Source organism: Odocoileus virginianus, chromosome 2 (assembly GCF_023699985.2).
Source record: "Odocoileus virginianus isolate 20LAN1187 ecotype Illinois chromosome 2, Ovbor_1.2, whole genome shotgun sequence".
Taxonomy (NCBI): Eukaryota; Metazoa; Chordata; class Mammalia; order Artiodactyla; family Cervidae; genus Odocoileus; species Odocoileus virginianus.
Window position 1 is genome coordinate 98,411,752 of NC_069675.1, and position 13,580 is coordinate 98,425,331.

The 13,580-nt window shown below is 63.0% G+C and overlaps 1 protein-coding gene across 4 annotated transcripts in view; it reads left to right on the forward strand.

The window, feature by feature from the left end:
• KCNT1 (potassium sodium-activated channel subfamily T member 1) overlaps positions 1–13,580 on the forward strand; it is a 69,095-nt gene that overhangs the window by 5,522 nt on the left and 49,993 nt on the right. For all 4 annotated transcript variants that reach the window (XM_070455226.1, XM_070455199.1, XM_070455219.1 and 1 more), the window contains exon 2: positions 5,626–5,784. In XM_070455226.1, coding sequence (XP_070311327.1) covers positions 5,626–5,784 — 159 coding nt within the window. The remainder of the gene's footprint in view (positions 1–5,625; positions 5,785–13,580) is intronic.

The following is a 13,580-nucleotide window of genomic DNA, read 5'->3' on the forward strand; positions in this document are numbered from 1 at the left end:
GTTTTTAACCTAAATGGGATCATTTGAGAGCTTTGTTCTTCACTGGTAGAGGCATGTCCACTCAGGTCACTGGGACCTGAGCATTCCCAGGACTATATGTCCTCTGTCGAGGACATCCAGGCCGTGCAGGGTGTCATTGTGAGGCGGGGGCGGGGGTCTGTGTCCAGTGACCCCAGTGTAGATGAAGGGTCCTGGGCGGAGGCTCGGAGTTGGAGAGTACCCCCCACCCTGTTAGGGTACTCACTGATCCGTCTCCTAATGACCAGGAAGGCAGGAAGCCCATCGCGCCTGTAGAGTTTGGCTTCTGTGTCTCTCCTCTGAGTGGCCACCTCTCTGTCCTTTGCCGCCTCTTGCCCGTCTGTCTGTCCTGGGTGACTTCCGGGCATCCACGCACTGACCTGATTTCTCTCACTGCTCTTCCCTGTCACCGTTGTTTCTTTAGACAGAAGTGTTTTGTTCCCACATGGAAGCATTTCTATGTCTCTTCTTCTAAACAATAGGTCTTCTCCACCACAGACATCTTTGCTCTGTGTCCTCTTCCGGTCTCCTCCTCGGTTTGGGGCTGAAAAATGGGTTTTTTTCTTTTAGCTGATGGCTGGCCAGATGGCATCACCACTGAGGGTCTCTGGGCTCCGGGGCTGGGCCCGCCTGGATAGCTGAGTTCCTTCTCTGCGTCTCCGTTTTCCCATCAGAAAAATGAGGGGACGCCGACCCCACCACCCAGGACTCTGTGAGCATCCCACGAGTGGCCCTCGTTCCAACACCAGCCCCGAGTTTCCGCTTGCCTCCCGGGATCGCCTGCCTGCTCTGGGTTCTCCCTCGTGCCAAGCTCAAGCCGGTCCCTCTGCTGTGGCTATAAATTAGCCCTGACAGCTGGCAAGGCCCATGCCTTCTCTGTTTTTTTCTCACACCCGTCCTGGCCGGTCTCGCATATTTATTCTTCAGTGTAAATCTTGGAAACGGTTTGTCAGACTCAAAATGGCTGTGTGCTGATTGACTTTGCCCCCTCCTCTGGGGAAGGGAGTATCGAGGGCTGGGAGCAGGACCTCCGCCCGCCGTTAGCTGGTGCTGGGGAGTGGTGGGCAGTGTCTCTGAGCGACCCTGTAGGCCCAGGGAGAGTGGGGCAGGAACTCCCTCTCGTGATGCTGCGGCCGCCCCGTTGCTCCTGGCCCCGCGTCATACATTCGACCCTCTCTGATTTGGCGGCCTCATTAGAAGCTCTCATTTGTTCTGATAGGTTTCAGTTGACTCTTGGGGTTTTGAAGCAAATGGGGATGCCGCTGCTGACAACAGAAAGAGCCCCGTCTTCTTCCTCTCACACCTCCTTTCATCTCGGCGGGAGCCCAGGAGGCCCGTTGCAGTGGGCAGACTTGTGTTCCCCCTGGAGCGGGAATGCCCCCAGGATTCCACTATTGGTTTTGCTAATCAAATTAAGAACATTTCCCTCTGTATTTAATTTTACTAATGGATTTGGGGTCTTAACAGATCCTTTTTCTGTATTTGCTCACAAGATCGTATACATTTTCTCCTTTACTTCCTTGGTGTTGTGACATCACACTCGGGTAAACCCTCCTGCATGCTGGTGGTGTGGTGGTGTAATGCACTCCTGGATTCCACTTACTGATAGTTTACTTAGGATTTTAGCACGTAGATCCTCCAGGGAGGTCTCCTCGTATGTATCAATACCCTGGTGTTGTCTGCACCTGACTCTGGTGATGGGATTAGGTCCGCTTAGGAAAATGAACAGTCACTCCTGTTTCTGTGCTTTGGCACGGTTTGACTGAGGTGGTACACTTATGCGACCACCCCCCAGGGCCTGGTGCCTTTGGCGGGAGGAGTTTTTTGACCACTTTACCCTCCTCAGTCGCGCTTAACTCCTTGACCGCCCGCAGCGGGGGCGGCTTTGCTGGGGGGGGGGGGGGCGGATTTTGGTGGGGGGAGAGAAGTGGAAGTCATGCCCCTCCGAGGGATGCCCCTTGGCCACCTGTAGGCAGCATGTGCATGCCAAGCCACTTAAGTTGTGGCTGACTCTTTGTGACCTCATGGACTATAGCCCTCCAGGCTCCTCTGTGCATGGGATTCTCCAGGCAAGAACACTGGAGTGGGTTACCACGCTATCCTCCAGGCGGTCTTCCGAGCCCAGGGATCAAGCCCGCGTCTCCTGTATCTCCTGCATTGGTGGGCGGGTTCTTTACCACTAGCGTCACCTGGGGAGCCCTGGTGGTAAACAGCAGGGCCCTGCCTCAGGTGCTCCTGGCCTCCCCACCCCCACCGCCTTCGCCTCTTCCTAGGCTGTGTGAGTCCAGGTGTCCTCAGCTCCTAGCGGAGGGACGGGGAGTCCTGGCCACGGGCGGGATTCTGAGGACTCCATGCTAGACAGTGCGGTCACAGAGCCCGGCAGGCGGCTTGTGTGCATTGCTGTGGACCGGGCTGTCTGTCCCCTGGGGCCAGAGGCTCAGGGTGCCCGAGCTCATGTGCCCCAAACGGGGAGGTGGCTTCCTGCTCTGTGTGTGCTGGGAGTGGGCTTCCTATCGCTTGGCCTCCCTGGTCAGCATCCCAAAAGGCCCCGGAAGGGGCCTCCAGCTGAACTGGGGAGATGGGGATGGGGAGCTGGCCGTCCCAGAAACCTGATGCTTGGGGTCAGGGCCTTTGTCCCCCGGAACTTGGCCAATCTGGCTCACCAGCCCCAAGTTAAAAACTGACATGGATTCCACACACTGACCACCTCAAACTTGCTGTCTCATTCCATCTCCACAGTCATCTCTTAAAGGTGGAAGGCTTCAGAAGAAGAAACTGAGGCTCAGAGGAGTCAGGTGACTTCCCTGGGGCCACTCAACATGGACTGTTGGGGCAGGACTGAGGCCTGCTCAGTCATCAGGACCCTGGGCAGCTTCCTGGGCCTGGCAGGTTCACGTTGAGGGGCCTTGAGAGTCCCCCAGAGCCTTGCCTGGGAGGGGGGTGCTCTGCCCTGGCTCCGGGGGGAGGCAGTGAGTCCCACGATGAACTTGCATGTCTTGTCCTGAGGGCCATTGAGGGCCGGGGAGATGGACTCCTCCTTTATGCCATGGAAGCCCTGCGTTCTTCTGTGCAGCTGTCAGACAGAAGAGACACTGGGCATGGTTTGAGGATTCTGGACTTCCTCCCCGGGGCCTTGGTCCCTCGGGTCACTCTGCGAGGAGAGGGAAAGGGAGATGAGGAGGCACAGGTGGCCTGCTCCCGCTCCACCTGGACCACCCCAGCTATGCAGGGGGGCAGGCATGGGCGGGGACAGGACCCCCAAGGCCCACATGCCCGGAAGCTCTCAGTGACACGAGCCTTCGGGCCCAGAGAAAGGCCTTGATCAGGCCCCTGGACACGGGGAGCAGCTGCCCAGCCATGTCCCTCCTACAAGGGGCACCGTTCCAGGAGCCCCGGGGCCTGGCTCTGGGCCAGCACAACAATCACTCAGGTTCATGTGGGCTTTCGGCTCCGCTGGGGCAACGAGGCAGGACACCGCGAGGCCTGCGGGGCGTCTGCTCCCTGCTCAGAGCTCCCTCCAGGGTCTGGTGTCCCCGCTGCACCTCGAGGGAGGAGGGGCCACATTCCCGCTCACCCCCGCCCCACAGGCTACATGACGGGGGCGGGGACCTGGCCTTCTGATTCCTGGCAGTTTCCCCCTGCCTTCCACCTCACCGTGTTCTCCCGAAGCAGAGACCCTGCTGTGTCCAGGCCTCGAGGCCAGGACACGAGAGAAAACCCCAAACAGGTCAAAGACGGGGTCAGAGGCAGCCATGCCCAGGGAGCTCTGGGGTTCTGCCATCAAAAGAGGCGGTTGGCCAGAGAGGGGCAAAAGCAAGAAAACACAGCCCCAACCCCCTGCCACGTGGCTTCCCCGCCTGCCTGCGCCCCCCACGGCCCCGCCAGCTTGTGACTAAGGAAAAACATGCAGCCACGCTGATGCGATTAGGAAAATGTTGTTTTACAAACACTGCCAGATCCTCGGGGTTGACCCCGTGACCCCGGAGAACAGCACACAGGCGTGTTGGGCCCACAAGGCCACTCGCAGCCTGGCCCGGGACGGTCCTCGAGCAGCTCCCTACGCCGTGGGATGAGGGGCTGACACCTGCCTGCCGCTTGTCCGGGGGTCGGGAGGAGTGGGCTAGGCGCTCAGTGGGGGCCTGGGGAATGCGCCTGCCCTTCCCGGCTTGAGGAGGGAGAGGAGGGGACCAGAGTGCCCGCTGCCCAGCCCCCCCACCCCCCACGTGGACCTCGTGCTCCAGGTGAGTGGCCTGTCCTCCCGGCCTCTCGCGCAGCCTGTCCGTGAGTTTTCAGCTTGGGAATGAGTGTGGTCAGCAGAGCCCTGCACCTCACTCCATCTCCCCCCACTCCGTGCCCTCCAGCTGGTCTGCTGTCGCTGGAGCGCCTCTGAAGGCCCCAGGAGGCCCATTCATGGGTCCACCACCAAAGGGTCCCAGCTGATATACTGCCCACCACCCCCCTCCACCCGACCCCGGGGTCTTGGCTTTTAGAAGAGCCAGGTGAGAGCTCAGCCCAGGCGGTGGAGGCTGCGGGGAGAGAATTTCAGCTCCCCACCGCGGGCTGAGGGCACCACCGAGGGCTGGCCTGGGGCTGGGCTCACCTGGCCGGAGGTTCAGGAGCCGGGGGTCTGCCCTAGCCTGCCACCTGCGCTGGTGGCTGCACCCCCCCTGCCCGCCTGTGCCGGGGAGGTAAGGCTCCCCAGGGCGTTCAGTTAATGACATGCAGCTGCCCTGCCGTGTCCAGCACCACTGGGTGGTGACGGGGCGTGGGGGCTGGCGAGCAAGGCTCTGCGTGGCGGGCAGAGAGATCCTGATGAGGCTGTCCCCCCAGGAGGCTAGGAACCAGGAGCCTTCATGCTTGAGGGTGACCGCAGCCAGAACTCACCTGGATGCGGGGTGGGGGCGGGAAAGGGGCAGGTGCCCCAGGAGACAAACGTTTGGGCCCCAGAAGACTGCAGACCACCAAGGGCCCTCCCAGTTTACCTGGTCTGACCCCATTCCTCTGCTCTACTCTGCCAGGAGGGGACAGGGGCCTCTGGTCCCAGAGTCCTGGTGATACTGGGCAAAGGGCAGCTGGGGACCCAGAGGGATCCTGCCATCCTCACTGCCACCCCCTCCCAGGTTCTGATCCCACCTGAGCTGCTTGGCCCCATGGAGGCTGCAGACAAGGGCCTCTTCTTAAGCCTCTTTGTCACGGTCCCCACCTGAGCCCAGCAGCCTGGGGGTCTGGAAGTGGGGGTCTTTGACAGGGAGGTGAGTGTCCGGGACCCTGAGGAAGGCCGGGCAGGCAGCCTGTGTGGGGGTTTCTGGGAGGGCCTCCATGGCCCTGGTGGGGGTCCAGGGGTGGGGTGAGTGCCCGCCCCTGCTGTGGGCAGTGCAAAACTCCCCCACACCCTGGAGGTGCTTTGCAGTGGGCTTCGCATTCCTGCAGGGGTGAGGGGTGCAGTGGCCGGCTGTGCTGCGCGGCCAGGCGCGTGGGGGGTGGGGGGGGCGCTGCGCGGGCAGGGCGGGCCGGGGTAGGCGGGGCCGTGCCGGTCAGGAGGGCCGGGGGCGCTGGGCGCGGGCGGGCGCGGGCGCGGGCTGAGGGGGCGCTGGCGTGTGCCCGCAGGCAGCCCGGCGCCGGGGACGGCGGCCGCGGGGACGGCGCGCGCCTGGACACCGCCGGCCTCAAGATGAGCGACCTGGACTCGGAGGTGCTGCCCTTGCCGCCGCGGTACCGCTTCCGGGACCTGCTGCTGGGCGACCAGCCCTTCCAGAACGACGACAGGTAGGGAGGGCGGGGGGTGGGGTCGGCGCGCGGAGCTGTCCGCGGTGCTGAAGGCCGCCGGTGCGCCCGCGACCCGCGCCCTTCAACTTTCCCGGGCTTCCGGGATCGGAGAAGTTTGGGTTGGGGGGGTGGGGGTGGGGGGTGGGAAGCATCTTCCCGGGAGGGTCCTGGAGGGTGGGACGGGATGCTCTGTGCTGGGCAGTCGCCCCAGAGACCGATTCTCAGGCTGCCCTCCCCGGGTCTGCGCACAGGCCCCCAGCCCCGCCAGCTGCTCTGCGGACTTTGGGCACAAGCCAGGGCCGGAAACGCTCCGAGTTGGAGCCCCGCGGCGGGTGAGGACTGGCGTCCTCCAGACGCTGGCTCTGGTCATTTACTATTAATCAGAGGATGTGTCCTTCAAGCTCATGCCGTGGTCACTTACTAAGGCTGACAACATACCCTAGCCTCAGATTCTCCTGGGGCGGGGGGGGGGGGGGGGGGGGGGGGGGGTTAGCAAAAAGCAAAATAAACTTGAGTCTTTCGGCAAAGGACCAGCAAAATGAGCCCTTGGAAATAATTCATGTGCTGAGGGGGCTGGCAGGAAGCTGGGAGAAATGTTGCTTTTCTCTGCCTTTTCCCCAAATAGCTGTCTCAGTAAACACCCAGCACTTTAGCTCTGTCAGCCTCAAGGGAGGTGGTGCTATGCCTGCAGGGACTCACCCTGGAGCCTGAGGGACTTGGACGAAACCGCTTCTCTTGTAATGTGTTGGGGGCGGTGGCCTGGTATCTGTGGGTCTCTTTCCCCACCCAGCCCTGAACTGGGCTTGTGAATCTGCAGTGTTCCCCCAGCGGTGCAGTGATTCAAGTTAGCACACAAAAGTCCATGAGGTTGAAAATTGTCAGGACAAAGATGGGGCTTTCGGAATAATCCACTGCTGAAACTGCAGCTGGGAGAGAAATCAGGCTTGTGAATGAGGCCGGGATGTAAGGACTGTGCATGAGACTTGTGGAAAATGAGTCTGAAATCTGCTCTGCCTGCTGGCAACAGAACATCCTTCCAGACCTCAGATGGCATTCGCTTGCATTCCCTGGGTAGAATTGGGAGGAGAGCTGGAACCCAAAGACTTCACCCACTTAGACCAATGGATTCGAGCCCAGCAGAGGGGCTTCTTAAGGCCATGTAGTTTTGTCTTGTCAGACTGAGTGCAGAGGTGATAGGTAAATCCACTAGAGAACAGACGCCCAGGTAAAGAGTTCACTTAGCTCCCTGCGTGGGCAGAGGCGGAGGAGGGCAGGGCTGGGGGCTTCCCTAAGCTGAACGCGAGCTCAGCACCTTCCTGAGTCGGCACCAGCCCCTCCCTGCCTGCTCCACTGGGACTGTTATTTCTCTAAAACAGCAGCCCCGGAGGTTCTTTCCATGTTGGGCAGGAAACAGCATCCATCTCCTGAGTGGGCCTGGGGCCTCCGAATGCTCCAGAAATGCCAGTGACTGCAGCTGACGTTATTGCAGTGACGCATCCCTCGGATTTCAGGAGTGGATGTCAGGTCCTCGCCTTCAGCCGAGGGTGGCTTGTGTCTGCCTGGAGGAAACTGTCCCTGTCCCCTGGGACCCGGAAGGCTGGCACTGAAACTCCCACTGTGTTCTGGACCCTACACCTTGGGTTTTTTTTTTTTTTTTAATCGTGATAAAATACACAAAACCTAAAATATAGAGTGAAGTTTGGTAACTTAACATCATCACCACTATGTACTTCTGGAGCGTTCCATCACCCCACCCCAGGGGGAAACCTGGTTCCTGTGAGCAGCCCTGCCCCCTGACTCCTGGCAAAACCCCAGTCTCTGTTCTCCTTGGCCTGTGTTCAGGGTGAAAGCCTCCTGTGTGCTGGGCCCAGGAACTTCCTGCTTGTGTGCATATGGTGTTTGGAGACCCAGTGTGTGTGCACACGCACGTGTGTGTGTGTGTGTGTGTGTGTGAGAGTCCTGCCGAGGAAGGACCCCCGCGGTCCCCGGGTGGGCATGGAGGCCTTGCACTGGTGTCTGCAGGACTGGCTGGCCCTGGGGGGTGTCACCGAGAAAGAGGGGGAGCATGGCCTCTGCCAGGCTGTTGGGGGAAGGGCCCCTTGCCCACCCCACAGAGGAGCACAGGGCCTGGGTGCAGTTGGCTGGCCCTTGGAACAGCCCAGGGGCCCACAGGTGCGGCAGGGGCTGCTGCTTTGCACAAGGCGATTCTGCCCCTGTTCTCCGTGGGGGCTGGAGGGGGCGTGGTGCTGTCCTCACCACATACCACCTTGAGGGGCAGGGGCATCAGTCAGTGGGGGGCCTGGAAGGGGCCAGTCCTCCAAGCAGGCAGCTCAGGGACCGCCCCCAGAGGAGCTTCTCTGTCTCAAACCTTTGCCTAAAGATGACTATGGGTCTTGCCTCTCATGAACCCCTCGTGGTCACAGGTCTCATGGGGGCAGGCAGTGCCGGAAACCAGCTTGGGGTTCCTGGGGGGGGGTCCTGGGATCACCTGAGCCCCCCGTTGGGAAGACCACGTATGTGGAGACCCCTCCCCTCCCTCAGCTCCCTCTCTTCGGTGCCCGTGGCCCCCACCCCATCACTGGTCCCAGAGTGGAGGACCTCACCTGCACACACCCTGCAGGTGTGTGGAGAGGCGATGAGGTGTGTCCTGGGCGGGAGAAGGGAGCGGACACTGGGTCCAAGAGGCTGGAGGCCAAGAAGGCCAGCCTGTCTGTTCAGCCGGGCCAGGTGCACTCAGCGGGTGTCGGGGGACTCAGGCGGGCATCCATGTGCCCCAGGAACAGCCCCCAGGGGCACGGGGTGGGCCTGACACAGGCTCCTGGGGCTGCAGGAGGAGGGTGAAGGCTGCAGGTGAATCAGCACTGCTGGGGGGGGAGTGTCGTGGGTCTGGGGGAGTGAGCTGTGCCCTCTCTTTGCACCACAGGGTGGGGGCGCAGGGCAGGGCGCAGCGGGGCTCAGTGCAGGGCTCCCTGCCCCCCCGGCTTGCACCTGGGTCCCTGCTGCCTGGCTCCTCTCCGGGCCCCGCTCACTCGCCCCGGGGCGGCCTCTGCGGGCTGAGCGGGGGCGCTGCTGCCCAACTCCTGGCAGGCTGTGAGTGGGCGGGCAGGGCTGTGGGCTTCCTGTTCTCCAGGGGAATAAAGCCACAGCCGTGAGTCACCAGGGCCTCACATGCTGCGGCCTTGGCAAGGAGGAGGGGCTCGGCCCACGTGGGCGAAGGAGGCCGCACCCCCGCGGCCCCCCACCCCCGCCTCTCCTGGTGGGGAGGGGCAACCAAGGAGGTGAGCAGAGCCAGGACTGGTGAGCCTTCTGGGGGCAGCTAGGTTCCCAGGGGACCCTCCTCACGGCCTCTAAGCCAGATCTCGGGGCTCCTAGGGAGCAGGGCTCTGGACAGAAGGACACCTGGACTCTCCAAGGCCTGGGGCTTGGGGCTCCCTGCCCTGTCCCGGGACAGCTCACTGCGCCTTCATCCCAGGAGCCAAGGGGCAGCTCCAGGGGGCCCCTCCCCACCTGCAGCAGCCCCTCCAGAGCACCTGGGGCACCTGGTCCTGGGGGACGGACTCGGGGGTCTGAGGGCCTGCTGCGCGGCTCAGGGCCTGCAGGCCTGGCCAGGTGGTGAGCCTTCCCAGCCCGCCCAGCCCCACCTCTGTCCCTCCTCTTCAGAGGGCTAACGGCAGCCTGGCCCGGAAGGGGCAGCAGGGAGCAGACTGGAAAAGCGCCTTTCAGACAGGGCTTTGGTCACTGTCCTTGTTCCTCCCCGTCCTGATCTGTAGCGTAGACGCACGGCATCAGCGCCCTCCCCCAGCTCCGGGAGATGCCCTGTGGGGGGCAGGGGCCCCTCTACGCCCTGCAGTGCAGGAAACAGGGCGGTCACACTGCGGGCTCATCTCCAACAAGCGGCAGGATCCACAAAGGGCTGGGGTGGGCAGAGTCACAGCTGAGCAGGGGCGGCCGGTGGGCACCTGGTCTACGTGCCGTCGCCAGCTGCCTGTCCAGCAGGGACCTGGCCTGCAGGGACCCCTCACCGCCGTGGGAAGTTCTGTCGGGGTCCACGCTCCCCTTGCTCCCAGACATCTAGTGGGGGGGCGGCCGGGGCAGATGTGCACCTCTCCCGGGGCAGATGCCGGCCTCCTGCAGGGAGGAGAGGAGGCCGGGCCTCAAGGGGTCAGAGCACTGCCCAGAAGAGCCCGTCCTGTTTCCCTAAGCTCCCCCAACAACAGCCTGACCGTCCCTGTGAGGTTGAGCAACACTCCATCGTTTCACACAACAAGCCGGGGCACGCGAGAGACAGGCCCGCCCTGCAGGGAGCCTGGGGGAGACCTGGACAGACCCCCGCCCCGCCCTGCAGGGGCCACCGTGGGCAGCCGTGGCCCCCAGGCTGGCTGCAGGGAGGGGCAGGCGGGGCTCAGAGTTGGGGTCTCTGCAGGAGGTGTGCCCCCTCCGCACCTCCCCCTCAGCTGAGCAGAAGTGGACCCGCAGCCTCGGGCTCCGGGGGTGCTGAGCGGCAAAGCCAGGCCCCTCAGGGAGAGGAAAGGCCTGCCAGGCCTCCATGTGCTAAGTTGCTTCAGTCGTGTCTGACTCTCTGCGATCCCATGAACTGTAGCCCACCAGGCTCCTCTGTCCATGGGATTCTCCAGGCTGGAATACTGGAGTGGGTGGCCATTTCCTTCTCCAGGGCATTCTCCCAACCCAGAAATCAAATCCGCATCTCTTAATGTCTCCTGCATTGGCAGGTGGGTTCTTTACCCCTAGCGCCACCTGGGAAGCCCCATGCAGGGGAGTCAAGGTGCGGACGGGGGTCTCAAGGAGCAGCCCGCCCTTCGAGCCCTCACAGCAGTCTCCGGCGGGGCTGCAGGCTGCTGCGAAACAGGCAGGACCTGGGTGGGGGCGGGGGAGCTTTAGAAGCAGCCTTAGGTGCTGAAGTGCAGGGCGGGCACCTTCGCCTGCACCACTTGGCTCTGCCTGGGTCTGCCTGCACCACCCCCCACCCCCGCCGTGTCCTGGTCACGGCCACGTGTGTCCCGTCCTCCACTCCCACCTCCCCATCGGCCCTCCCCCATCACCCCTCCCCTATCCTGCCTGCTTCCCCGCTCCGACTCAGCCCCAGCCTGCAGAGAGGACAGCCCGCCCCCCCACAGCTTTCCTTGGGGGGAGCTTTGCCAGGTGCTCTGCTTCTCCAGGATGGCCCAGCCCCACCTGGGCTCTCCGAGACCCTCCAGGACTGTTAGCCGGGAGCCTGGGCTGGCCGGCCGCGGGCTCCCCGAAGTCACAGAGCTCATTTCTGCACGGGCAGCTTTGGGAGGGGCTGGGGCACCACCATCTGTCCTTCAGGGCTGCTCTGGGGACCATGGGATAGCCCCTGCCTTGAGGGCCTGGACAGGACCCCACCGGACCCCAGGTTCCTCAGGAGAGATGTGAGGGCTGGGCTTTGACAGGGGATCCGGCGAAGCCAAGGGCCGCCTGCCCCAGTCTCTGCCCTCGCCCCATATCCCACGAGGTCCACCTGGGGTCCCGGGGGTCCTTGAGCCTGGAAGACCCCTAAGAGCCTTCCAAGCGGGCCTGTGTCAGAGCTGGAGCCTTTTTGGGTGGGGCATTCCAGGGGGTGGGTGCCTAGGGCAGTCCAAGGATTCAGGAACAGGCCCTGTGTTTAGGACACCAGATGGTGGACTCTGCCCAGGAGGCCAGGGGTGTGAGGCCCAGAAAGTCACAGCTGGGCACACAGTCACCCACCAGCCCAGCGCCTGGAGCTAATTCAACTTGGTGTCCCAAGAGAGCACGCAGGTCCAGAGAGGAGGTGTGGCCCCCACCCCAGTGGCTCCCTGGAGAGGGTGGGGTGGGGGTGGCCTGGGAGCAGCAGGATCGAGGGGGTGCGGTGCTTAGTCGCTCAGTTGTATCCGACTCTTTGTGACCCCGGGATTGTAGCCCGCCAGGCTTCTCTGTCCATGGGGATTCTCCAGGCGAGAATATTGGAGTGGGTTGCCATTCCCTTCTCCAGGGGATCTTCCCAACCCAGGGATTGAACCTGGGTCTCCTGAGTTGCAGGTGGATTCCTTGCCCTCTGAGCCACTGGGGAAGCCCATTCAGAGGGGAGGGACACCATTCTCCGCTGGCTCCTGCAGGGCCCAGGACCTTCCCGAGGACCCACTTGTAGGGTCTCACTGCTAGGGAGGTGGGGGCCACGGGGAACGATGTTGACCTCTGAGCGTCCCGTGACCTGCCTGTGCAGCCTCTGGCCCCTGGGGTGGAGGACTGGAGGGGTCATGGAGAGGAAGGGGAGGAGGAGTCATGGCTGGGCCTGACCCGGGGTGAGGACCAGGGCCTGGGGCCCACAGTCCCCCGGGGCCTGAGCCTTGCACCAGGAGGGTGCTGTCACCACGCAGGGTGACCACCCCCGTGCTGGCCAGGCTGAAGCAGGCTGGCTCTGGAGCAGCCAGCCAGCCGCCCAGGGCCCCAGGGCTCTCCCCGCTGGGGGCTGAGCTCGGCCTCCTGGGGTTAAACTCCCTGAGCCCTCCTTCCGCTCAGCTGTGATCAGGATGGAGTGAAGTGGGATCCCAGCCCCACCCTGGCCTTGCCCTGCCCTCGCCAGGGCCTCGTGTTCATCGCAGACCCAAAGCCCTCAGAGGACACAGCTGGCCTGGGAAATGGCTGTGACCCAGGCCGGTGGGGCCAGGCAGGTTGGGGGTCCCCTGGCACCTTCAGCTCCACGCGGAACAGGACTGGTGGTGCTAGTGGAGACACGTCCAGCACCCCAGGGTGTAGATCTAAAACCAAAACCCCCACCTCCCCACCACAGCCCCTCCCCAGCCCAGAGCAGCCCCTGGGTGTTCAGGCCCAAGGCCTGACCCACTCCCTGCCTAAGTTGGTCACCCCTGGGGCGCTGCTCCAGCTCCCGGGACAGCTGCCACCCTCACGGCAGCCTCTCCAACACTCCCAACTTCCCCCCACGCCCAGGCCTGAAATGCCTGTGCCCACTCGGGTCTTTCCCACCCAAGGCCAAGTGTCCTTCAACCGTGAATGGAACACTGGCGAGGGCGCTGGGCTCATGGGCACTGGGAGCTGACCCTGGATGCCGCCAGGCTGCTCCCTCGATGTCCCTGTCTCTCTGGGACTCACTTTTCCTCTGCGTGATTAGATCAAGGACAGGCCCGGGTGGTGCCGGGTCCTGACTGAGTCTGTGTGCTGTGTCCCAAGGCAGTATCCTGATTTTTCCAGCGTTTTCCAGGTCTGGGGCTCATTTGCTTGCATCTCCCCCACTCCACCAGGGGACTAGGGTCAGGTCTGATTCTGTGGTCTGCGCCAGGGATCAGGGTCCTCGGAGGTGGACAGGGGGGCGGCCGGAGCTCCCAGGGGCAGGGCATGCTTCCCTCCTACCCCGAGTCCCTCCCTGTAGGTGGGGGTGGGGAGCTTGAGTCACCCCCAGACCTGGGAGGCCAGGAGTGGGCAGGACGGGCAGTGAGGAGATGGAGGAGAAAGGAGCACGGGAGGGTGACAGGGAACACACATACATGTGAGCAGCAGTGTGGTCATCTCACCCAGCCATGGGTGCTGAGGGCATTCAGCAGGGCTTCTGGACCCGAGTCTCCACTTGTAAGACGGGCCCGCTCTCAGTGATCTGGGATTAGGAGAACATCAGTGAAGGTGTCAGCAGTTCTGCAGTGGGGTGGGGCCTGGCCTCCCCTTGCCCACGCCCTGGGGGATCCTGGGGGAGAGAGACTCTTGAGATGGCAAATCAAGTGTCCCCAGGAGACTTGTCCACATCCCACCCTCTGGCCTTGCACATCCCAGAGCATCTCTTTGCC